This window comes from Saccopteryx leptura, chromosome 1, assembly GCF_036850995.1.
Source record: "Saccopteryx leptura isolate mSacLep1 chromosome 1, mSacLep1_pri_phased_curated, whole genome shotgun sequence".
NCBI classification, from domain to species: domain Eukaryota; kingdom Metazoa; phylum Chordata; class Mammalia; order Chiroptera; family Emballonuridae; genus Saccopteryx; species Saccopteryx leptura.
In genome coordinates this window covers 100239984-100266069 of record NC_089503.1, presented here as the reverse complement: position 1 = coordinate 100266069, position 26086 = coordinate 100239984, and the positions used below count along the sequence as shown (strand labels likewise).

The 26086-nt window shown below is 51.9% G+C and overlaps 2 protein-coding genes across 6 annotated transcripts in view; one reads left to right on the top strand and one right to left on the bottom strand.

Annotated features, from left to right (window-relative positions):
* The first annotated feature begins 1814 nt into the window (after nt 1–1814).
* Nucleotides 1815–6878, top strand: TAGLN (transgelin). Its single transcript, XM_066372703.1, has 5 exons — nt 1815–1924; nt 5110–5312; nt 5414–5591; nt 5884–5986; nt 6313–6878. Exons 2-5 carry the CDS (start codon nt 5133–5135, stop codon nt 6455–6457), a joined length of 606 nt encoding a protein of 201 aa, XP_066228800.1. The 5' UTR covers nt 1815–1924; nt 5110–5132; the 3' UTR covers nt 6458–6878.
* PCSK7 (proprotein convertase subtilisin/kexin type 7) overlaps nt 6825–26086 on the bottom strand; it is a 29034-nt gene continuing 9772 nt past the window's right edge. For 4 of the 5 annotated variants that reach the window (XM_066372657.1, XM_066372662.1, XM_066372659.1 and 1 more), the window contains exons 10-16: nt 23129–23296; nt 22570–22677; nt 22011–22113; nt 10642–10798; nt 10029–10123; nt 9134–9227; nt 6825–8927 (exon numbers count right to left, since the gene is read on the bottom strand). In XM_066372657.1, coding sequence (XP_066228754.1) covers nt 8159–8927; nt 9134–9227; nt 10029–10123; nt 10642–10798; nt 22011–22113; nt 22570–22677; nt 23129–23296 — 1494 coding nt within the window. In that variant the 3' untranslated portion in view covers nt 6825–8158. The remainder of the gene's footprint in view (nt 8928–9133; nt 9228–10028; nt 10124–10641; nt 10799–22010; nt 22114–22569; nt 22678–23128; nt 23297–26086) is intronic. The other variant, XM_066372665.1, reaches the window with a different exon arrangement.

Genomic DNA, 26086 nt, shown 5'->3' with positions numbered 1-26086 from the left:
TTATTTTATTTTATTTTTATTCATTTTAGAGAGGAGAGAGAAAGGGAGAGAGAGAGACAGAGGGAGGGAGAGAGGAGAGAGAGACAGAGAGAGAAGGTGGGGAGGAGCTGGAAGCATCAACTCCCATATGTGCCTTGACCAGGCAAGCCCAGGGTTTCGAACTGGCGACCTCAGCATTTCCAGGTCGACGCTTTATCCACTGCGCCACCACAGGTCAGGCGTCTCTTACCTTCTTTATCTCCTTTTATCCCTTCCTGAGACCCCTGAAGCCAGGTACAAGTGAGATGTGAATGGCTTTCCGTCCTGGGGTAAGGGAGTCCAGTCTGTTTTCAGGACAGGTAGGTATTGTTTCTAAAGGGAGGAAGGGAGGATCACAGCATCTGAGCCTTGTCCTCCAGGGTTGGTGTCTCAGGCCCTGGCAGGCCTTAGACATCCTCTAGATGGGGACTAGGGTCAACTGAGCTGCTGCTGAACACTTAAATCCCACCCCAACTAAAGAATATAACTCAAGCCTGACGTGTGGTGGCTCAGTGGATAAAGCCCTGACCTGGAATACTGAGATCACTGGTTCCAAACCCTGGGCTTGCCTGGTCAAGGCACGTATGACAAGCAAGCAGTGAATAACTAAAGTGAAGCAACTATGAGTTGTACTTCTTGCTTCACCCCCACCCCTCCCATAAAATCAATTTTAAAAAATATGTATATGGGCCCTGGCCTAATGACTCAGTGGTAGAGCGTCGGCCTGGCGTGCAGGAGTCCCGGGTTTGATTCCCGGCCAGGGCACACAGGAGAAGCACCCATCTGCTTCTCCACCCCTCCCCCTCTCCTTCCTCTGTCTCTCTCTTCCCCTCCCGCAGCTGAGGCTCCATTGGAGCAAAGTTGGCCTGGGCGCTGAAGATGGCTCCATGGCCTCTGCCTCAGGAGCTAGAATGGCTCTGGTTGCAACAGAGCAACGCCCCAGATGGGCAGAGCATTGCCCCCTGGTGGGCATGCCGGGTGGACCGGTCAGGTGCATGTGGAAGTCTGTCTGACTGCCTCCTCGTTTCCAACTTCAGAAAAATACAAAAAAAGAAAAAAAAGAAAAAAAAAGAAAAAAAATATATGTATATATATAACTCAAGACCCACCCAACTGAAAATTCCTCAACCTGAGCAGGGTTGTACAACTGAAAGTAGATCTGACAGCCTCTCCAGCTCCCTCCCACCCATGTCCAGTCTCTGCCACTCGTGACTCCCTGGGTGGCTTTGGGAAGGATGCCCTCTGAACCTCGGTTTCCCCATCTGTAAAATAGGGAAGGTAATTGTGCTCTCACAGTGTAGCTGTGAGCTTTACATGAGAGTGTCTTCAGTAAAGCCTAGTTCCCGTCTCCGACTAGAGCTGAAAGCCCAGGAGGAGAGGGTGGCTGGCTTGTTTCCTACAAACCTCAGGGCTCGGCCTTTCCCCTCTCTCCCCCTAGCCCTTTTCCTCTCTGGCCAGACCCTCTTGGATTTTCCCCTCCTCTCAAACCCGGGGGTGGGGGGCAGGGAACAGTGAAGAAGGAGCAGCCCTAAGTCCAGACAGCAGGGAAAGCCTTCATGGTCCTGTCCATAAAAGGCTTTTCCCTCTGGTCCCCCACCAGCCCGGCAGCCCCGCCCCGCCGGCTCCATCTCCAAAGCACGCAGAGAATGTTTCAGGCAGCCCTGGCAGACTGCTCCAACTTGGTGTCTTTCCCCAAATATGGAGCCCGTGTGGAGTCACTGGGGGGCCTGGGGGTGGGGACCGGAGCCCACTTCCTCTAGCAGGGAGGGGGCCATGGGGTGAGCCAGGGGGGCAGGATGACATCACCACAGAAGCAGGCCTTTAAACCCCTCACCCAGCCAGCGCCCTGTTCTGTCTGTCCAAGTCCAGACAGAGCTGACTCCTTCCTGGAAGCCCGAGGAGCCCTGTAAGTGCATTTGTCTGGGGTTGGCAGGAGGTTGGGCTAGAGCTTGGTGGGAGCCGTGGGTATACTGCAGGCAGGGCTGGAGGGAGCCTGGCCGCCAGCGAGGGAAACCCACACTAAATCAGTGTCGCATTCCTAATCTCCAGGTAGGGCGATGGTCCTGGCAGATGGGTGGGATGGGATTGGTAGAATCCCGTGTTGCTCAAACTGGGTAGCCTTGGGCTCCCTGAACTGGCCAGGGTGACTTGGCTGGTGAAGAGGGATGGATGGCAGAAACCTGAGAACTGGGGGACAGGGTGTGTGATGGGCCCAAAGTATTGTCGGGTTGGATGGGCTCTATTATTTTTTGTCTGTCTAGGAGGAGGTCCAGGAATGTGAGGAGATGTGAGGGCACTAATGCTGGAAAGCAGAGTCTGGCTGGCGGGTGGGTCCCAAGGCCTGAGCGGCACAGGGGCCCCGAGGCCCTGGGGAGGATCACTGAACTCTTGTATTCTGAAACAGGCAGGGGTGGCAGCGTGCAGGTACAGGTGAGAGTTGATTCTCAGGTTAGCAGCCCCTTCCCAACACTGAGAGTGGGAAGTTACCTCACAACAGAGGAAGGGTTGGTCACTGCTGGGAGCTTCGAGGGACAGCCTGGGGGGCTCAGTCAGGGCTAGGCAGGCCTGGGATTCTGGGTCCTTCCGGAATGGGCTGGCTGGTTCCCCTCTAGGTTGCTATTCAAAGGGTAGCAGGGAGTGGGGTGGCTCTTCTGTCCCCGGAAGTTAGATGAATCACCTTTCCTGCCTGCCATCTCAGAGATCGACAGGTGCTTGCTCCTATTTGCTGTTTTATTTGAGAGGGGCACAGCAGTCCTGGAGAGGCCCTTGGTTCTGCTAGTTTTTCCCAGTTCCTGCTGGGAGGAGGTGCCCCCTACCTCTTTGTAGCAGGACTTCATTCTGCAACTGGTCCCTTCCCCCTCTCTGCTCCCCAGCAGCTCTGAGGTGAGAACTGCTTTATCAGAGGACTTTGAAGGATTCCTTGGAACTCTCCACTGTGAACTCTTCACCGGGAGGGAACAGGGTAGGGGTGTAGGTGTGTGAGTTTTATCTCCCGCCCGCACCCCACCATTCTGATACAAATATTGTCTCTAGGTCCAGGGGCTGCAACTTTGTGTCTTTGCCACTGTGAGCCTTGCCACCTTGGCTGTGTGTTCTGAGTCTCCTGTCACTGAAAGCCGGGGTCAGAGATGCATTCTGCATCCATCCCGTTGCTCACACACTCAGGGGATGGATGGGCTGGGAGGGTCGGTGGTGGCAGAGCAGGGAAGATGGTGCGTGCCTAGATCACAGGGATGCCTGGCCCCTGCCTGGGACCTATGTAACGTGAAGCTGAGTTGGGGGAGGAGGGAGGCAAGGACGCAGGGTGGGCTGGAATCACTTGTCCCTGCTGACTGATAGGTTTTCACCACAGTGCTTTGCCCAGGAGCCCTGGGGTGATGGGTGCGCAGGGGTGGGACACAAGGCGGGGGGGGGGGGGCTTGCTGTTTGCAGCCAAACAGAGCAGATCCCTCTGCTTTGGGTTCTCTGGCATCACTGGCTAGGGGCACAGGGTGGGGTTGCTCTGAGAACCCTGTCCTCAGGGGTGGCCCAGCCCTCACTTGACAAACAAGGAAACAGACCCAGAGAGAAGTGAGCTGTGCCGTCACTAGAACGTAGCTGACTATCCTGTGTTGTCCTCTCAGGGTATGGTTTTGGAAAGAGGTGGGGGCTGGAGTGGAATGAGCACCCCCTGCTTTTACCCCTCTGTCAGGGGCTGGCTCTCCCACATCACCTCCAGGACGCCGGCTCTGGGAGGCAAAAGACAGCCATTTCAAGGAGCTCTGCTGAGGGACAGGCAGTATAGTAGGTAGTCACAGACACTGTCTTGTTGGATGTTCACAGCCTCTGAGGTGGGTAGCCTTGTCCTCACTTCAGACAGACATTCGAGCTCAGAGCGGTCAGCCATGGCAGGGAAGGGGAGGGCAGACAGAGCTGGCAGCTGACCTGGGACCATGTGAAATGCTTCCCACAGGTGTGTGTATGGAGAAGGTCTTCACTCGGATTAGACAGGAGGTTGGGGGGACAAGCAGACCGCCTCCATTCTCACCCTCTGACCTCTCAAGGCCAGGGCACGGGTTTGGCCTCATTTGGTGCCTCTTCAAATGAACTCTGGGCACCACTCCAGGCTGAGAGCTGTGGCCAGGTCAGCTTCTTCTTGGGTAGCCGTACCCACATCTGCCCAGCATCCTGCCTGCCCGGCCCTGCTCCTGCAGCCTCCCCTTCTGTTAGTGGGGTTTCCGAGAACAGGCCCAGCCCTGGGCCCTCCAGGCAGCAGCTGCTGTCGGTCAGGACAGGCAGACCCTGGCTCTGGGGTTTTCCTGGCAACTCTGGCTTCTTGGCCCCTCAACTGGTGAAGGAGCCCATGGGTATGCCAGTGCCCCCCGCCCCCGCCTGGCTCTCCTGAGAAAATGCAACTTCTTGGCCAAAAGCTTCTGGGCATAGCTGTCTTTCCAGACCTTGCTGGGGTGGATAAGCAGAGCCTCTTCAGCCGCAGGCCAGAGGCTGAGCTGACCTGGCAAAGCACTAGATAGAGCTTTGGAGTCCAGCTTCTGGGCAGGAAGACAAAGTCGAGGGGAGAAGTAAGAGTGGAGGTAACTCAACCCAAGGTACAGCCAGTAGACCACCTCACACATAGCTGGACAAAGAGACCTGCTGGCTTTATTTTGAGGGGCATGTGGCCGCTTCTAGAAGGCCTCTCCAGTATCTCTGTGGCCAATCTTGGTAAAGAAAGAATGCTCTGAATTGGGGGTTGTCACACTATGGCCCATGGGCCAAGTGCAGCCTGCTATCTGTGTAAATAAAATTTTATTGGAACAAAGCCATGCTTGTTTGGGTATTGTCGAAGGCCTGCAAAAGACTTTTGTCCGGTCATTTACGAGAAAGTTCACTGCCCCTCCTCTAGACTTCCAAAGATCTGGACTCAAGTGTGGAGAGGCCCCCATGGCTGAGGGATGAGTCTGGCCCAGATGGGCAGTGCCAGGAGAACAAAATCAGGGAGCCAGGGGAGAACCATCAGTGTCTAGCGCAATGGGGCACCCACAGTGAGACACACCTGGCACAAGTGAAAGCGCAGCTGTTCTCTGACCCCTGATCTCTCCCTCCTCTGGCCAGTGCTGCCTACACTCTCCCCAAACATGGCCAACAAGGGACCTTCCTACGGCATGAGCCGTGAAGTGCAATCCAAAATTGAGAAGAAGTACGATGAGGAGCTGGAGGAGCGGCTGGTGGAGTGGATCATAGTGCAGTGTGGCCCTGACGTGGGTCGTCCGGACCGTGGGCGCCTGGGCTTCCAGGTCTGGCTGAAGAATGGTGTGGTGAGTGGCACCCTGGGAAGGGGGTTGGGCTGTATCATCCTACCAGAGTTGTGGAGCAGGAACCCTGAGCCGAGTGCCAAGCTGTGTTCTATGCCTGGCAGATTCTGAGCAAGTTGGTGAACAGCCTGTATCCGGACGGCTCCAAGCCAGTGAAGGTGCCCGAGAATCCCCCCTCTATGGTTTTTAAGCAGATGGAGCAGGTGGCTCAGTTCCTGAAGGCAGCTGAGGACTATGGGGTCACCAAGACGGACATGTTCCAGACTGTTGACCTCTTTGAAGGTACAGAGAGGAAAAGGGTGGGGGAGGCAGGTGAAGGACAGCTGGCTAAGGCAGGGACAACAGATGACCAGAGCATGCCACACGATGGGTGCACACAGCAGGAACGGGGTATGCTGAGGGAAGACCACACCACACTCCCAAGGGCGCACCATGGGGACTGAAGCCTCCTTTGATTCTGGGATAGCCTTTGCCCCTGGCTTGGCCATTCTGAGTGTTGAGGTCAGACACTGCCTTGGTAGTTTTGTTCACGTAGTCCTGAAGTTTGTCTGCCCTCCCCGCTTTATTCTCCCAGGCAAAGACATGGCAGCAGTGCAGAGGACCCTGATGGCCCTGGGCAGCCTGGCAGTGACCAAGAATGACGGGCACTACCGCGGAGATCCCAACTGGTTTATGAAGTATGTGGCCACCCTGTGCGTGCGTCTGTCCATGAGAAGGGAGGGAGCCAGGGCTAACCTGTTAGTGAGTGATTTAGGGAGGCAGAGAGCCAGAAAGGTGTGAAGGTCAATGAGGGGTAAATGGGTCCCTAATACTTCTTGACTCCTCCCTTTCTACCTTCCTGTGCTCAACCAGTCTCCCCAGCCTGAGAGCAGGCTAGATTAATGAACAAGGGAGGTGAGAGAGGGAGGGAAGGGAGCAGGCTAGGAAGTTAACAGCAAACAGGAAGCAGGTGGATAGGTAGCATGTAGTCCTGCAAGTTTTAGCCTGGTTCCTCTTCCACTAGGAAAGCCCAGGAACATAAGAGGGAATTCACAGAGAGTCAACTGCAGGAGGGAAAGCATGTCATCGGCCTACAGATGGGCAGCAACAGAGGGGCCTCCCAGGCTGGCATGACAGGCTACGGGAGACCTCGGCAGATCATCAGCTAGAGGACGAGGGCCGTCCCTCCGCCTCCCCCAGCCCATCGGCAGCAGCCGTCCCGCCTAGCCCGCCTCCCCCACACCTGTGTAGCTCCTTCAGCCCAGCCCAGCTTCCAGGCTCCGAAGGCCTCACCACTGAGCAAAGGTGACTGCGCTTGGGCACCTCTGCCCACCCCTCAGCCCAACTTCTTACCCCAAAGCACTGCTCCCTGGGTCCTCTCCTCAGTTCCCCGCCGCTCCTGTCTCTCACCATCCTGGGCTGAGCAGAGGCTGGGGCTGGGGCGTGGCCTGTGGGTGGGGCACATGCACTGTCCTCCTTGGCTGCAGAGGCCCATTGAAGGAGACCCAGCCCAACCTTCCCCCATTTTTGCTGGAATATTTTGGGGGTTAACATTCAAGAAGGAAACAAATATACATCAATCTTTTCTCAGGCCTGGCTGGCAGAATTTGATTTGCCCTAGTCACTTCTGTGTGGTTCTGGGACAGGAGCAGGGGACGGGACCACCTTCATGGTCCCGGCCAATGTCTTCTGAAGCAGCCCCCATAACTCAGGGTTCCAGGGGCCAGTCTTTCAGAGGACAGGCGTGGGGGGGGGGGGGCGGGCAGGAGGAGGTCCTTGGTGTGGTGACTTACTTTTGTAGAGAAAAGGAGATAGGGAGGGGCAGAACTGTGTGGAAGGTTTTTATTTGGGATAAGCTGTGCAGAAAAAAGCTCAAGTTGTTGCAGAAAGAGAAAAACCAAATCTTAAGTGTTAAAAAAATTCAAATCGACCAACCAGCTTAGAAGAGGGAAGGAGGCCAAGACTAGAAAGGAGGGTCACAGCCTGTCGGGCAGAGAGCTGGCTTCTCGTGGGTAAGGCCATTTCCCTGAGCACTTTTCAGAGGAAGACACGGTGGTCACAGGGCTGGGGTGGCGTGGCTGGCCCCTGTGCCAGTCCTGTGCAGACACCCCTAGTGAGCAAGCAGCACAGCCCAGGGGCCACGCCCCTCCCCAGCTTTGCCACAGCATTGAGCATCGTACTAATCCTTCAGGATGAAGGGACAGGTCACGGTGAAGGAGTCAGGGGTGTTCATGGTTGGCTTCTGGTGAAGGACAATGGAGGCAGCTATGTTAAGGGCAGTGTGCTAGGCTGAGGGCAGACTGCCATACCAGGAGCCCAAGGTCCAACGCCTAGGCAGGAAAGTGAGGGAGAGTGGAGAAGTCTGCTGTTTCTGGGTCCTGGGTCATCAGAAGGACAGGCATGTCTGGGGCTCTTCCCAGCCTCCACACTGAGCCCTCTTCCTGAGCAACTCCACCAACTTTTGTGCTGAGAGGCTCTCCTGGCTGCAGTGGGCACTGTCTCAGCATGGGCGAGGGTCCCTGTGGCCCATGCACTGGCTTCCCCAGGACAAATGAGGATGGAGGCCCAACAAGGGAGTGGGGCCCATCCTTTGCCTAAGGCCTTCGGACCCGAAGCTCTTGTCTGGTTCAAGGAAGACTCTGTGGCTGTTGCCACATGTTCCCTGGCACCGCTCCTCTGCCACTTGAACCTTAAGAAAGCCCTGGCCCTCCCTGAGCATAGCCAGAGGTACACGTTCACCTCTGGATTTCCAATGTAAGCATCAGGAATGCCTTCTCCCCAGAGCTCCCGGGACTTAGGAGCAGCTTGCCATGCTCCCTCAAACTGGGGAAGGAAGAGCCAGTCCCACGTTGAGTCTGTCAGGCCCTGGGTCAGCAGATCTGCTCCTCCTTCCCCTGTAAGAGGTCTGGGGACAGGTGCCGATGCGGACAGTCCAGGGTGCTCCTGTTCTGGGACAGGCTCCAGTCCCCTTGAGCCAGCAGGTCTGGGGCAAGGAGAGCGGAGGTGGTGAGAGGGCTTTCCTTCTCCGTGTCCTCTCCACCCAGGTCCTTGCTGCTGCAGAGTGGCACTGATTCTAGTTCTGTCCCCTCCTCCCTGGCTTTTCGGCGTCTCTGGGGCCAGGGGCAGGATCCACTCCGACAGGCTGGGTGGGAGGCCGTGCTCCTCTGGCTCAGGTACACTTCCAGCAGGTAGTAAACAGTCCAGAAGAAGGCGAAACAGCCAGCCAGCACCAGCATCTGGGGGGAAAGCCCATCATCCAAGTTAGGGACCGTTTCCCAAAGCCCGTTGCCAATCTCAGCCCAGAACAATGAGCTCAGGGTCCCTCTCCTACGAGGGATTACCTCGTCCACCCCAAACCACTCACTGCCCCCACAAGAAATGCCCTCTGAGAGTCGGCCAGCAGCAGGGCAACCCCACCTTCCATCACTGCTCTCCCCATCACCCTGAGTCTTCCACCAAGGACTGACTCCCCAGGACACTCCTGCCCACCTTGCCTCGAGGGTGAGTCTTAGCTCTAGTACCTTGAGGGTGTTAGGCGTGATGGTGTAACCACCTTCTTCAGGAATTTTCAGCCCAGGAGGGCAGGGCAGGGTGAAGCCATCGTGCAGGTATTTCCCGCTCATGGCACCTTCTAGTAGCCTGTGGAGAGGAGAAGAGACAGGGTTGCCTACTGAGCTCAGTACTATTGGCTGTCACTCACCCTGCCCGCTTACAGCTGAAGAGAGAGAAGCCACACAACATGAAGGGGAGGGACACTGGGTCCCCGGGGGGTGGAGTACCCCAAGAGGCCTCTGTCCCCAGTCCCCAGGAGTTGCCTTCCCTCTGACACATATGTCCACACCTACCTTTGTCTGTCTCTGATGTCTACTGGACTCCACACAGAGCCATACAAGGTCAGCTGCCACCGCCGCAGGACGCCAGCCGGGACTGGCTCATCTCCTAGGGCAGCAGGGGAGGCGGTCATGAGTCATGGCCTCCAGTTGGACATGCGAACAGCAGGGGCCCTGCCTGCCTTGCCACCTGAAGGGACCTGAGCAGATGGTCCCCTGCAGGAGTTGTCTGTCGCACTGACCCCTAGGACCCCTAGGCTCCACAGCTCCCCTCATGGGGCCCTCAGGGGTGGGCGGAGGGGGTTGAAAGGTGTCACTCTGAAGCAGAGAAGTTTCACCCTTATCTCTTTCATATTTTGGGATTTTAGTTGGGATTTTGCTTGGAAAGTAAAAATGTCCTCCTATGAAATGAAATAAAGGTTTGAAAACCACCAGTCTAGTGAAGACCTAACCTGATTGGAAGTTGGGAGGGTTGGGTTCAAGTTCCAGTCTCCTCACTGAAATACTGTGCGACCTTATGCAAGTCACTTCAAATCTCTAGGTGGGCCTCAGCTTCTCCAAAATAATGGTGAAAATTAGTCCTGCCCTTACCTGCCTACCAGGGCTGGCCGAAGGATGGTTATATGTGAAAAGACTTGAAATGTGGTTTCAACAAGGAATTTTTGTTGCTATCCTGAGGAAAAATGGATCAGTCACTTCTCCACAGAATACGAGAGGTAGTATAAATAACAACTTTAGATAATAATGCCCATTTCTTGGATGGGGCTTACTTCTTGGTATCTACCCAGTTGGTCCAATGGCAACCCTATATATTCCACATGGGACGATTTCTGTGGGGACTCTGAGGTCCAGAGGGACCAGATGACAGTCATGAAAGGCAGAGCCCTGGTGGAAGGCAAGACAGACTCACCTACGTCCCTGACCACGAGTCTGTAAGGCCCTCTGGCCCTTTCCCCCCAGCACCGCACTGTGGAGAAGGTCCAATCATTGAAGCCGTTGGGGTCCCTGGGGAAAGAACAAAGTAGAAAACCCGAAGGCATGGAGCAGGAATGGACCTATTTTCCCAGAAATAACCTTACTGTAGCAGTCATGACCATGTAGCACGTGCTGCCTGCGCTACAGCCACTTGGGAGGGGCTGTGAGGGGTCCTCATGTGCTGTCCCTTGTCCCTGGGGTCTGAGGGGATGAGGAACTCATGTCAATGGGTTATCATGGAAAAAGCCAATGTAGGGTGAGCACAGGCTGGGGAGTGACAGGTCTAGATGTAGTGTGGCTTCATGTGACTCATCTCCTTTGTAAAAAGAGGCTATAAAGGCACGGCTTACAGGATGAGGGGCGATGTGTGTAAAGCTCAGTGCTCAGCACGTTGTCAGGACGTACACACAGCCTGTCACGAATGGCTTCCCGCTGCCAAGCTCAGCCAGTGCCACGGTAAGTCAGGACAGAGCTAGTGTCCAATTCTCTTTTCCTTGAAAAGGCTCTTGTTGCAAAGGCAGTTCAGAAATCACGGCAGGCATACGTACGAGTCCATGCTGCGGGGGGCGCCGATGAGGGACATCATGCCACTGGGGCAAAAGAGTTTCAGTTCCAGGCTGCCGCGTCGCGGATGAGTGATGGAGACCGTCACTGCCACATGCTCCAGGGTCTTCAGCCCCGACATCTGCAGGTCCATCCTGCTGACTGTAGGAGGTCAGGCTGGGCAGCTGGGAAACCAGCCCCATGAACATGCCCTTACTTCATCCCAACATACACAAAGGCACATGCTCACTGAAGCCACGTGGTCACACCATGGCAACTCTGACTGGGGCCCAGTGCACATACAAGTGGGATGCAGCAGCTGCTTTCAAGTAACTTAGTCTAGTTAGGAAGACAACATGTACCGAAGACACAGTATAAAACCAAATGGAGAACTTCAATTGTTCGTTCATCCAAAAAAAAAAAAAAAAATTCAGAGTACATTTCAGGCACTGTACTAGATGCTGGATTAGAGAGCTAAATTTGGACATGATCTCAGCCTCCTACCTGCAAGTGGACAAGGATATGGCGTGAGGTGTATGTAACTGATAGGGGAACGGAGATGAGGCAGGTGAGTGTGGGCGCACTGCAGTGAGGCTCTGAAGAGAGAAATGAATGCCGATTGGCAGAGGGTTGGCAGAGGGTATCCCAGACGGGAAATGGCATGTACAAAGGGAAGGGTGGAAATGAACACGTTTCATACAGAATTGAAAAAACAAACAAACTACTGAAGTGAATAAACTTCAAGGAAAATTATGCTGAATAAAATATCCAAAATCAAATTTGGATACATAGAGCATGATTTCATTTATGTAATAGTCATATATGACATAACTGTAGAGATGGAGGCCAGGCTTCAGGGATGGATCAGAGGGGATGGGTGTGGCCATGAAGGGGTGGTATGAAGAGTTGTGGGGATGGTGCTGTTCCAAATCTTGGCTGTGGCAGTGGTTATACAAGGCAAAACATGCTAAAACTGCACACACACACACACACACATACACACACACACAGTGCACATCCTGTTGGTGAAATTCAAATAAACCATAAGCTCTTTGGATTGTACCAACATCATTTTCTTGGTTTGGATATTGTACTATAATTACTTAAGGCATTAACATAAGGAGAAGGGTACCTGGAACTTCCCTGAACATTTCTTTGCAACCTTCTGTGAATCTAAAACTATTTCAAAATAAAACGTTTTAAAAAAAACCCCACACAAGGTACTGGAGTAGAAGCCTCGATTGGGGAATACTGAGAAATCAGGTTGCAATGAGAAATAATTCCTTCTAAAGTACCTGTCCCCCACTAGTCCCTTCCAGCAGGCAGGGCAGAGAGCAGCACCTCTATTTCACAGATGAAGCTCTGAGAGGCTCTCAGCGCAGACCTAAGATGGGAAGGGCTTTCAAAACTTATTTTAAACAGCAAGCACGAGCTATTACAGATTACTAAGCAAGAATGAAGGTTTTTTTTGTTTGTTTGTTTTTTAAGTGCTTAAGGAAAGTTACTCTTAACAGCTCTGGGTAGGATGAATTGGAGTAAGAAAGGAATAGGTGACAGGAGGCAGCTAAAATGCTACTTGCCTTCCTCTAGGGCTGGGGTGGTGTGGGCACAGACAACTACAACTGGAGAAGAGAGGAAAGGAAAGGCGTGAACGCTTCTGTGATGCCACTTTCGTCCCTCCCAGACCCCATGCCTCCTGACCTGCTCAGTCGCCCTCTCACTGATTCACGGAAGAGTACCCCCACCCGTTATCCACTACGACACCGAGTGTTCATGCGGACTACCTATCTGATGCCATAACTTCACATTTCTTAACCTCCTCAGCTCCAAAGACCTTTCTCCATCCCATGTCAGCACCCATTTCCATGAGCAGACCCTGGTCCTTGTCACTATCTGGGATTCCCTCACTTCTGAATCCTTAGGAACATTCACTGTGGCTTTTATTATAAAAGCAACACAAATTAATTGAAGACAAATTAGAAAAGTAGTTGAGCAAAAATGAAAGCAAAAAAAGTTCCCACAATTCTTGATACCGTGCTGGTAAATATCCATCTAGACTTCTGTGTGTGTGCATGTGTGCGTGTGTTTTAGTTCCATTTGTAAACTCTCCAAAGCCAATGTACCACCTTCTCTGAAAGCAACCTCCTGTCCTTCCACTTTCCCCACTCCCTCCTTGACCTAATTATTTATTTATTAATTATTTAATTCATTTTTAGAAAAGAGAGAGAGAGAGAGAAAGAAGGAGAAAGCAGGAAGCATCAACTCCCATATGTGCCTTCACCAGATAAGCCCAGGGTTTTGAACTGGTGACCTCAGCATTCCAGGTTGATTCTTTATCCATTGCGCCACCACAGGTTAAGCCCTTCACTTTCTTGCTCTTCAAGAAGTCCATCAAGCTCCTCTCTCCTAACCAGTTAAGACCCCACAGAGAGACAGAGAGGGGGACAAAGAGGGGCAGACAGAAATGGGGAGAGATGAGAAGCATCAATTCTTTGCTGCGGTACCCTAGGTGTTCATTGATTGCTCTCTCACATGTGCCTTGACGGGGGGGGGGGCTACAGCAGACCAAGAGACCCCTTGCTCAAACCAGATGAGCCTGCACTCAAGCCGGCAACCTCGGGGCTTTGAACCTGGGTCCTCCGCATCCCAGTCCGATCCTCCATCGCTGCATCACCTCCTGGTCAGGCTCATTGTCTCTACTTCTTACCCTCCTATTCATCCTTACCATTTTTTTTTAATTAAAAAAATTTTTATTTATTGATTTTAGCGAGAGAGGAAGGGAAAGAGAAACAGAGAGAGAGGAATATCAATCTGCTTCTGTATGTGCCCTGACCAGGGATCGAACCAATAACCTCTGGTTTCGGGACAATACTCTACCAACTGAGCTATTTAGCCAGGGCATCCTTTTTTTTTCTTTTTCTATCAAACTGTGAGTGTACATGGTTTTTTGTGTTTTTTTTAAATAATAAAAACCAGGGGCGACGCTCTGCCCACCAGGGGGCGATGCTCTGCCCCTCCGGGGCGTTGCTCTGCCAAGACCAGAGCCACTCTAGCGCCTGGGGCAGAGGCCAAGGAGCCATTCCCAGCGCCCGGGCCATCTTTGCTCCAATGGAGCCTCGGCTGCGGGAGGGGAAGAGAGAGACAGAAAGGAAGGAAGGGGGGGGGTGGAGAAGCAAATGGGCGCCTCTCCTATGTGCCCTGGCCGGGAATCGAACCCGGGTCCCCCGCACGCCAGGCCGACGCTCTACCGCTGAGCCAACCAGCCAGGGCCTGTACATGGTTTTAAAAGTAAACTGGTTCTGGGATGACGCCATTTTGGACTCAGCCCATCTGTTCACAGATGCATACATTTCTTATAAAACTCAATAAAATAGGCCTGACCTGTGGTGGCGCAGTGGATAAAGCGTCGACCTAGAAATGCTGAACCCAGGTTGCCGGTTCGAAACCCTGGGCTTGCCTGGTCAAGGCACATATGAGAGTTGATGCTTCCAGCTCCTCCCCACTTCTCTCTGTCTCTCATCTCTCTCTCTGTCTCTCCCTCTCCTCTCTAAAATGAATAAATAAATAAAAAAACTAAACTTTTAAAAAAGTAGACTGGTTCTGGAGTGCTTATAATTGTAAAAGAGCAGTTCCCTACCTCGTTCTTCACCATTTGTCGTCCACTCCTCAGAAGCAAATGCTTTTTATTGCTTTTAGTTGTTTTTCTTCTGGGATCTACCTTCGCGTTTCTAAGTAATAAGCATGTATGGCTATTTCATAGTTCATCAATAATGTATTGTTTACCGACTTCTGATGATAGCAAATCAGGACGTAACACCAAGCCCGCATCTTCTCCCTATCTTGCCCTCTCTCTCCTCTGGCTTCTCAAAAGAATTATATCACAACTTTGGGTCAGATCAATATTTTGTTTACTATACAATGACCTTATGAACATATGGAATTTAGCCAAGTAGTGCACAATGATTATATTTCATTTCTTGAACAATCTGCTGTTTTCTGCTCTAGAATTAATAATTGCCCTGTTTTTTGCTTGACTTTAATTCATGTCCCTATCACTACTTCTTGCCAAATTGCACAAAAGAGCCACATAACCTCTTTGTCCCAACAAAGAAGTCAGGGGCTCTCTCCACCCCGTATTCCCACTGGACGGCCTCTCAAGCCTCCTGTCCCAGTTCCACCTGTGGCACGGCTGTCGGGACGGTCCTTCACCTCTCACTTGGGTTCGCTTCCTCTGTCCCCTCTCTCTTTCTCTCCATCCCCTACCACTGTCAACTCCCTCCCTTGTTTTTGTCTTTCTATCCTCTTCTTCCTTCAGTTTCCTCTCCTCTGTGGGGGAGCATGTCTCTGGCAGTTTTCAGACACGTGGAGCATAAGAAAGACTTGCATGTCTCGAAACATCCTTAGTCTACCTTCCCATATGATTATTAGCTAGGCTGGGTTGTATCAACTGAAAATAATGTCCCTCAGAATTTGGGAGGTATTTGGAGCATTTTTTTTCAAATGGCAAGTGATCCCCAAAAGCCAGTTGGAAGCTTTAACCATGGGTGGAGCTTTTCAATTGGTGGGCTGGACTGGAACAGCACTGCTTCATGGAGGGGCCCACATATCAGTGTCTATCAGTCTTTTTTTTTTTTTAATTCATTTTAGAGGAGAGACAGACAGACAGACAGAAAGGAGGAGCAGGAAGCATCAACTCCCATATGTGCCTTGACCAGGCAAGCCCAGGGTTTTGAACCGGCGACCTCAGTGTTTCCAGGTTGACACTTTATCCACTGTGCCACCACAGGTCAGGCTATCAGTCTTTTGATGAGGGATCATTCCATTTCTCCAAAGAAAAATCTTCCACATCCTGGCTGCCAGTGTCTTGGGTTCAGAGTGGCTGCTTGGGGGGAGGGGTCTCCCTCTGTGTGCTATCTTTCACTTTCTGCTGTACCTGGGGTCCCTAGCTCTGGAGAATACACTTCCCAACTCCTGCCCACAAAAGGAAGGGGCCACCTCCTGGCTGCTAAGGATGGGAGAAGGTCCTTGAGAGTCTACCTCTTATTAATCCGTTTTCAGTCTTTTTCTTTCTTTCTTTTTTTTAGGTGAGAGGGGGGGAGATAGTGAGGCAGACTCCCGCATATGCCCCAATCAGGATCCACCCAGCAACCCTATCTGATGCCAACGCTCAAGTACCAAGCTATTTTTAGTACTTGAGGCCAACACTCAGACCAACTGAGCTATCCTCAGTGTCTGGGGCCAACGTTTGAACCAATCAAGCCACTGGCTGCGGGAGGGGGAGAGGGAGAGTAGGGGGAGGAAAATGGGGGAAAGTAGACAGTCACTTCTCCTGTGCCCTGACCAGGAATCGAACCCGGGATGTCTATACACTGGGCCAACACTCCACTGAGCCACTGGCTAGGGCCACTACATAATTTTTTAGTCCTGCTCACTTCTCCATTCATTTCCATCCCAAAAATGTAATGAAATATCTTATTTGCTGTGGTCTCCTCTCTCATTCTCTTTATCCTGTGCTCATACTATTTTTATTCCTTTATTCTCATTGTGGTGAGGTTTTGGGAGAAAGCAGAGATAAAAGCATATGTTCGATTTGCCATCTTTAACTAGAAATAGTCTCCTGTCCCCACTAATTATTTAACGAAGTGCAATCTAGCTTTTGCCCCATGAATACACGGGAACAATACTTCTCAGCATCTCCAATGGCCTCTTTGATAAACCCAGGGACATCCTCCAGCCCTGTCCACTTGCCCTCTCTCGTGTCACTGTCCTAGATCCTTGTAACTCGACCCTCCTGACCTTTCTTGTACTCTCAGGCCATCTCTTTTCAGTTGTTTTCTTCAGAGGCTCCTTCTCTGTCCACTCCTTTACTGTTGGCCGTGTCCTGGGTCCTCTTTCACCCTTTTTCTATCCACCAACTCTGGTCATCTCCCAGAATTTTTTCTTCCATTTTTATGCTGGTGACTCCCCGATCATTACACAGTCTAGACCTTCAAAGTTATTTATTCAATTGCTTCCTGGATATAACCTTGAGATGATGCACAGAAGCCTAAACCACAGCAGAGCTGAAACTGTCTTCCTGTTTCTCACACTGCAGTTCTTGCTCAGATCTGGTGTTCCGCCTATATTCCTTTTTTTTTTTTTTTGGTGACAGAGACAGAGAGAGTCAGAGCGAGGGACCAATAGGGACAGTCAGGAATGGAGAGAGAGATGAGAAGCATCCGTTCTTCACTGTGGCTCCTTAGTTATTTATTGATTGCTTTCTCATATGTGCCTTCATAAGCAGGGGCTACAGCAGAGCAAGTGACCCCTTGCTCAAGCCAGCAAACTTGGCTCAAGCCAGCAACCATAGGGTCATGTCTATGATCCCACGCTCAAACCAGCGACCCCACACTCAAGCCAGATGAACCTGCACTCAAGCCGGCGACCTCGGGGTTTCGAACCTGGGTCCTCTGCATCCCAGTCAGATGCTCCATCCACTGCATCACACCACCTGGTCAGGCTCTCCTGGGATTCTTTTTTTTTTTTCTTTTTTTTTTGTGGCAGAGACAGAGAGAGTCAGAGAGAGGGACAGATAGTATTTATTTCTAAAAGATCGGGTCTTTGGAGTCTCTCTGACTGCTCTCTGTCTCCCTTACTACTAATTTAAATTGATGACAACTTATCAGAAAGGCTCCCTGCAGACTTCAAGACTTACACGGCACCTAGCTCTCCTGGTTCCTGCCTTGTCAGATCCTCCTCTGCCTCTCACAGCCCATACTCCAGCGATACCACGTCAGCTCTGCACACATGCCCTGCTGCTGGGATGTCCCTTTCATCACCTCTTCTCCTAGCCAGCTTATACAGTGGTAGGAGCGCCTCTCCTCTGACCCTGTGCTGTTCCTACTGCAGTGCTTATTAACACCGCGCTCTTCCTGCAGGCTGGGCTGTCTTCCCTAATGGACTGTGAACTCTCTGAGGGCAGGAAGCATGTCTTATCTCTGAGTCACTAAACCTTAATACAGTACCTGAGACTGGGTAGGTCTAACATATCTGTAGAATAAATGAATCAACTGAGAGACATTTCAGGGAAATCGACGAAAGACTAAATTGTGGGGAAAAGTAAAAGGGGAGACTGGGAATACCTGGGAAGGGGCAAGGGACGAAAGGGACTGAACTCCAGAGTTTCAAGTCTGGGAGCATAGGGAATGCTAACGGCACTGGCAGGAATGGGAGAAACTTGAAAAGCAAGGTGGCTTCTCAGAGGCGATAACGAAACCCACAATTCTGTACGTGTTCATGTAATGTATCGGTGGGATAGCCACAGCACACACTGATGTAGAAATAGAAAGGCTAAGGAAATATTCATGGCACAGCTGGAGGCGAGCGTTAACATGACAGAGGGGCTTATGGGGAAGTAAAGGACAGGGACATAGGACATCACTGGAATGAAATGGGATGGATCGAAAAGGAGCCTATGAGTGCCTGTGTTAGCATGTATACAGAGCGGTATTTTCTCATTACTCTCTATAGGGATTTGGTGGTCATGTATGTGAGAACACTAGAATTATTTCACCAGAATTAAATGGGTTTTAATGCATTAAATGAGTTAATACTTAGAACAGAAAAAAGCACTCAAGTCTTAGTTGATGATCATCACCTTATCACTATTATTATTTGGCCTTTGGTACGTTAGGGTCATTTCAACTCTTACCCTCTGGCCAGAAGATCCCAGGGCTTTATTTGCTCACAGTCTTGTGGAAGCTATGAAAATCTCTACCCTTCTCCCTGGTAGGGGATCAGAATAAGAGATTTCGATCTAGGACTCATCTGGCGAGAGGTGGTAGCTGAAGTCTTAAAACCAGTTGCACTGTCAAGAAAATATTGAGGGAGGACCAAGAACTTGGGAGTGAGTGCAGAAGGTGCTCATGGGAGCAGGGGGGCAGCACCCGAGAAAACCAGTCCCGGGGCAGAGCCTCTGGAAGAGTCTGTGCAGCAAGAAGCCAGGATGCTGGAGGGGAAAGGCTGCTACACAGGCCTGGTTGATAGGGGTGAAGCAACAAAAATGTCAGGGGGGAACAACCCTGAACTGGCCCTGGACCTTCCCAAGAGCAGGGGTGCCATGAGTGACAGTGTGAGCTTCAGCGGTCAAGAGACTGTGCTAAAAGCAAGCAATTGCTTTAGATAATTAGATTGAAAAAGTTACAAGTTGAAGGGTGGCAGGGACTTTGTTTCCTAACAGGTGAGCTGAGGATGTCTGAAGGTGGAAGGAGGAATCAGGGAGAGGGCAAGATTGGGCTGGAGAGGGAAGATGTGGAGAAGTGAAGGAACAGGGTCCTCGCCTAGGCAGAGGGTTAGTCACATCCTTGGACCACAAAGAAAGTCAAAGGCCCAAGTGCCAGTGGTGTTCCGGAACCTAATATAAATACACACAGACTCTCCTGTGTTTTAGACAATCCTCCCAAACCCTACTCTCCCTCCTAATCTCTGGTGGAGTTCTGACCCAGGGCCAGAGGCAGAGCCAGAGCTGAAGGAATCCAGGGGCCCTCACACCGTTCCTCCATATCCTACTGCCAGTGGGAAGAAATAAAAGCCTGCCTTGCTCTAGCGCTGCCCTGGCTAGCATGGAGCTACCCGCCACACGTGGTGTTGGGCAAATAAGTTTGTAAGATTTTTATTTTTTGAGTTTGCTGCCTTTTATTGTTAAAAAATGGCACTGGGCAACCACCTGTGTGTTTGCCCTCAGAGCAGGGCGGTTGATTGCCAATTGTGGATTGCATTCCTGCTTGGGAGGGGCCATTGTTTTGCTAATGTTTGCTGGAGGAGCGGTCTTTGTGGGCCCAGCCAGTTTTGCAGGGAGAGCAGAGAGAATGCAGAACGCTGAAGAAGAAGCCAGTTTGGCAGAGAGAATGAAAGTTGTGCAGATGGGGAACCAGAGCTGAGGGGCTTCTGCGAGCTCCGCTGAGACTGGGGGGGGGGGGGGGGGGAGCTTTTTTTTTTCTTCTTCAAACTTTATTCAATTTTCAGAGAGGAGAGAGAAAGAGATATTCAATTTTCAGAGAGGAGAGACAGACAGACAGACAGACAAAGAGAGAAGGGGGAGGAGCAGGAAGCATCAACTCCCATATGTGCCTTGACCGGGCAAGCCCAGGGTTTCGAACCAGCGACCTCAGTGTTCCAGGTCGACACTTTACTCCACTGCGCCACCACAGGTCAGGCACTGGTGGGGCCTTTGATTCTAGGAGGAACTGGAGAAGATTCTCCTGGTTGTGGAACCTGAGAATGTGTCAGGGCTTTGGGAGCCCTGAATGAAAAGGGAAGTGTTTTCCCTGTGTGGTGCTGGTTGGCCGGTGGGAGACTTTAATAAAGGATAGCCCACCATTTTTGGGCTCCACTGTTTCTTTACTGTCTGTCTGAATCCAATGAGAACCTGCATGGCCACGACAGTGGCGGCCACTGGCCATACATGTGGCTACTGACATATAATTGTGATGAAGTAACATCATAGTTTTCCAGTCACACCAGCCACATTTCAAGTGTTTGATAGCCTCATGTGGCCAGCGGCCCTGACCTCAGTAAAGACAGGGGACATTTCCATCACTGTAGGAGGTCCCTGTGGTGCTACACTTCTACCTGTGCCAGGATCACCTCCCCACCACACATGAAGTTCACTTTCGGGCCCTCAGACGCTCAATCACCAGGTCTTGGTGGGAAAAGACCACAGCTTTGCTACAGGAGAAGAGGCTTTCTGACTGACCGTCTTAGAACTGCGGTCCTCAACGCTGTATTACCTGGACACACTTTCTCCAACCTCCAGGCACACAACAACCTTGTGCCTTCTGTTCTATCCACTCAGGTTTAAGTGAGTCCCAACAGAGGGGAAGGAACCTTTGCTGGGCTCAGAAATCAGCAGAGTTCTGCCTGTAGCCCTCCAAATGAAGACAGGCTCCACTAGCCAAAAGTCCAGGGTCTCTACCTCTCTTGGCTTCCTCCTTTCTCCACTATTCCACCTCCCAGTCTCCTCTTCCCAGGACAATTTGTTCTTTCTTGTGCTTCCTGGCGACAAACAAGCAGTGGACAGAAGCCTCTGTACCTAGGCAAGTTTACCAGACATGCTGGGCACCACCCCTGATCAGTGGGAAGCAGAGAATGACCAAACTGGAAGGAACCTTAACTCTCTTCTAACTCAACCCTCATTGGACAGATGTGACCGGGAGTTACTTTGTTACCTAAATGACAGGAAGCAGTCCTGGTGGGAGGTAAAAGTTAGAAGCCACACTATCCCTAAGACATGCTGTTTCCAAGACAAAGCCTGGGGGTTCCAGCTGATCTGCATTCCTGGGACTCTTCCCAAACTTCTCTGCCTTGGTCAGAGCTTTGTGCCCTTTCCAAGACAGCATTCCTTTTCCGAAAAGTGCAGTGAACTACATCCATGGGTTTCCTTCTGCCTAGAGGACAACTGAGAAGGCACTGGACATGGGTAGTTTGGAAAGAGAATGGACTCTTCCCAGCAACACCTCAGCTCCAGGGATGCTGCCTCTGACCCTCCTTTCTGAGCTCCCTTCTTGGGCCATTCCTCCTCTTGTAATTGCTGCTTTCCTCACTGCCTGCGAGAACAGGAGAAGTGAGGATGGAGTTCTAGTTTGGGTACAGAACATGCTCCAATCTTCACAAAAATAGTGAACACGCTGTTAAAATTTCTCAAGAGAAAAGGAAGTTCCCCAAGGAGCTGAAGGTAGGAAACCGTCCTGTGGGGGCTCTGGGCAGGTGCAGACGTGACTCTCCGGGACAGTTTCCTGGTCCGGCCTCCTCTCTCTGGGAATGTGCCTGACTCTGTGCTCAACACAAAACCCACAGCTCTGACTTACAGACCTCAGAGCCCCAGTGACCCTGCTGGGATGGAAGCAGCTCAGATGGGCCACTGCAGTCTACTCTAGGGAGACATCCACAGTCTCCTCTGTCCTACCCCCAACACACCCCGTGTGACTTTCTCCGTATTAAATGAGGTTGAGAATCAGAGATAGAAAATCCCAACTTCTCTACTTCATCCAAAGGCTACTGGGATGGAAAACCATCTGGTGAGTTCTCAGCGTGATATTCAAAGGGACAGCTGTCACTTGTGCTGTTTCTCCCCAAGCTCCCCCCACCCCACCTTCCTGATCAGTTGCTCAGCTCCCCTCCACTATTAGTAACTGGGGAGAAAGGTCTTGTTTGAGCAGCCCGGGGACTGGCCAACTCAGAAGCAGCAACATGTCCTAAAATGGTCACAGAAAACGCCACAGGTCTGGCTGAAGTTCAGCTCCTAAAGGAAGGGGCAGAACCCAGACAGGATGAGTTCCCCATCACCCCGCCCCAAATCTCAAGCCCAAGATCAACCCCTTCTCTGAGGACTACTTACCATTCCACAGTACCTCCAGCGAGCGAGGGGACAGCGGGATAGCCTTGTTCTCTGTTAATATGGGGCTGACGTAGGAAGCTAAGTAAGGGACAGAGGTCCAGATCTGTGAAAGGTAAGGGAGTGTGTGGATGAAAAGACCAGGCTGAGCTCTCTCTCTCTCTCATCCACTTGATCTTCAGGGCCCAGCTCTTTGTATTTCCTCTCCTCACCACCTTTTCTCATTCCCAAGGCTCCTGCTGACATCATGGAGGGCTCCCTATGGCACCAAGTCAAGCAGCCAGGGGAAATGGCTGTGCCCAGGGAGGAAGGTGAGAACCAGAGCACCCTGGGGCTCCAAGGTATACTCAGGTCTCCCCGACTCCCTCCAAATGGTTTGGAAACTTCAACTAGAACTCTCAGCCTGCTTCTTCATTTATAAAATGGGTGTCAGCTGGGATGAGAAGAGATGAATCAATAGACATTTGTTAAGCACGTACAACATGCCAGGCAATGGTCTAGGCATCAAGTCCCCTCCCCTGGTCACTCTATGCAGGCTCCCTGCCCTGCCAACACTGTTCACCTTGGCTGCATTAACGAGTCTCCAAGCATTGAGCAGGCCAAATCCATGCTGGTGGCTGTGGCTGAAGCCCGCCTCATTGGTCACCCAATCTGCACGGCGATCTTCATACTGACAAGACAGAGGTCCTGATTAGTCTCTTGGATTTCAACTTAACTCTGGTTTACCTGCTCACCCTGCTGGATGATCCCACCCAGGCACTCCCACTATGGGCGGCCATGCCATGAGGAATGCATTCCCCAAGGAAAGCTAAGGCAAAAGGTCAGTCTCCATGACGTCACCACCCCAAGGGCCTGCTTTTAGAGGAGCCAGGAGTCACAGACTCCCAAGAGGAAGTGTCCTGGAGCTTTCTCTTGCAGGTAAAATGGCATCATCGGACTAGGTGCGAATGTGTTTAGGACTTGGTCTTGACAGGGTCCCCACCCCTGTTCTACACACATGGGAGTAAGCTCCTAGCGTCTGCAACATTTAGAATCTGAAGAGTCCTGATCCCTGTAAGTCCTTGGGATCTGAAATCTGGGGTAGGCTGGCTGGGTCCTCTGTCTACCTGCTAGCATCTCACCTGGGTGGCCGTGAAGACAATGATGTGCTGGATGTCACGCCACGTGAGGCAGGGCCGCACCTGCAGCATGAGGGCGATCATGCCAGCTGCCAGGGGAGCTGCGGCGGAGGTTCCGGTGTGGCCCTCAGTGCAGCCTGTGCCCTTCTGAAGGTCCCAGTCAGTGGTCACCTGGTCAGTGAAATGGAGGGGAGGGGACTGGGTTTGAGACTGTTCACAGGTGCTATAGAGGGTGTGGTTAGTCTGGTCCTCAGAACAAGCCTCTCAGGAGGGCCCTTCTCTGTGAGAGCTTAGTCTTTGACCCGAGTGAGGCCCAGTAGCAGGCCAGGGCAAAGGAGACCTTTAATCCTTCTAGACCTCACAAGAGACTCTCTGTAGGGCTGAGAAAGAGGATAGACATTAGAGAACCACTTATGAGGGTCTAGTTGTGTGGGAAAGCAGGTAGAGGCATGGGAGAAGCCTACCTACAGAGGGCAGTATCCTGATTCCTGCTGCTCTAACTCTCCATCCCCAAATTCTCCACCCCAACCCCCACTCCCAACCCTCCGGCCCCTCCAACCATGCTAGACAGAGGAAGTGGTCAGGGAGCTCCTGGGCCCCGGCTGGAGCTAGGACAACTGTGACGGCACCCTCCAGGAAATCCAACTCGGCTGCTCAGTGATAAGGAGCTGCAGTGACATCAGTGCGAACAAAGGGAACGTGTTCCCAGGGAGAGGGGACTGTCCCCTTGTCTACCCCATAGGCTCGGTAAGGGATTAGTGTCCGTACTATCCTGGTCTGTGGCAACTGACAGGATGAGCTGCCCACCACATGGTGCCTTAGTATGGTTTCCATGAGTCCCCTTCTCTACCTGTGTTCAGAGTGGGAGGTGAGAGTGGGGGTAGGGAGGGGAGAAGTGGCAGGTGTTCAGCGTTAATTTTTTTGTGTTTTTTTGAGGAGAGACTGGAAGGAAGAAACATGAGAAGCATCCACTCGTAGTTACAGCACTTTAGTTGTTCATTGATTGCTTCCCATACATGCCTTGACTGCAGGGCTCAGGCTGAGCCAGTGACCCCTTGCTCAAGCCAGTGACCTTAGGCTCAGGCCAGTGACCCCTTGCTCAAGCTGGTGAGCCTGCACTCAAGCCAGGTGAGCCCAGACTCAAGCTGGCAACCTTGGGGTTTTGAACCTGGGACCTCAGCATCCCAGGATGACACTCTATCCTCGGTGCCACCACCAGTCAGGTCAGCATCGAGCTGTTTCTATGCTGTAAGCAACCCTGGAGGCACACAGGGGTTAGCTGCAGAAGGCTCTGACTAGATCTGCTCCACTATACGGCACTTTGATTGTAGCACATGGTGCTAAGGTTAAGACCAGAAATATTTTTTCTTTCAACCTTCTCTTCTGGGTCAGATACCAGGGTCCTAAATTCTGCCAAGAGCTGCCCTTCCTCCACTGTGCTCACTGCTTCCCTCCCAGCTGTTACAGCAGCTGCCAAGACATATAATTTTCACTCAGACGCCATGCACTCCCAGAAGAGAAGGAAAAAACTCCCAAGTTGTAGTCTCAATGAGACTGAGGAGCCTGGCCAGTGCCAGGAGCAGATTGATTTTTTCCTGTTAAGGAAACAGCCTCACGGTGACAGTCTAGTGTGTAGGTGGGAGGCCTGGGAATGTGCCTACGGCGGAAGGAGCCCCCGCGGCCACAGGGAAGTCCAGGAATGTGCCCCTGGCAGCCAAATGGTGGGTAGCCTGTGCCTCCCCACCCTGCCCTCAGGAAGACAGTGTCCCCCAGCCGGTCACTGACCACTGACTGGCAGCAGGAGCTTTCCAAGGCAAGGGCATCCCAAAGATGAAAAACTGGAGAAACAAACTCTTCGTTTCTGGACAAGTTACACTTCTGATGGAAGGTGGGGGTGTGGGTGAGGGTAAGAAGTGGTGTTGATCAAGAGGACAAAAGCCAGACCCCTCACAGCAAGACTGACAACTATGCCTGGGGAGCCCTGTAGGTTCCTGGGTGGGGCTGGGATGATGGATTTCTGCCAGGGATGAAGAGCACAGTATGTTCCAGCTCTTCTTCCGAGCCCAGTGCAGCCTTGTGGGGATGGGGGGGGGGGTGCCCTCTGCACCTAGACCCCCGCCTGCAGAGCAAAGCTTCCCCTTGCTCCTTTCCTTTAGTCCACTCCTTTTTCTCTTCTCCCCAGGGAGGGAGAGGGGAGGGGCGGCCAACTGGCCCAGAGCCTTGGAACATTGTGTTAACCAGAAGTCATTTACAGGCAAAACAAAATTTCACTTTTAGAAAGTGAATATGACCCAGCAGGAGACAAAGCAGCCTAATTCCCAGTGGCCCCAGAGAGACCTCCCCGCACCGCCACTGGAGAAACCTGACACGCCGCCCCAGCACAGCTCATCTGGAGCCTGTCCCCACTTCATTCTATTCTGTTCCCATTTTACTCTATTATGGGCAGTGGGGCGGGCAGAGAGCTCTGGGCTGACAGCCCGGAGACTGAAGATGTTGGCATGGAGCTCAGCCAGCGGGGTGTATGCACTAGACCCTGAATTCTTTAAAATGTTCCCAGAGTTTGTGAGCTCCACTCTGTTGCTCTATCCAATCTCTTGTTTGCTGTGGCTCCAAGGAAAGAGCCCTCCGACAGGCGTTCCCCTGGCTCCTTATCCTGCCCATCCCATAAACACAGCCACGAGCTCGACTCCTGAACATGACCATGAGCAGAACGCACAGTATTTACGTAAGGGCTGAACAGCAATGGAATGATGATATTCTCTTAAGCTTGCAGGGATTAGCCAAAGCCCAATTCTACCAAAGAAAGACATTTCAAAGTTCCTTAGTTAATGTGATACGTTGCAGTTGCTCTAACGATATATACATTTGTACGTTAAAGTTTTTTTTGTTTGTTTGTTTTTGCAGAGACAGAGAGTCAGAGAGAGGGATAGATAGGGACAGACAGGAACGGAGAGAGATGAG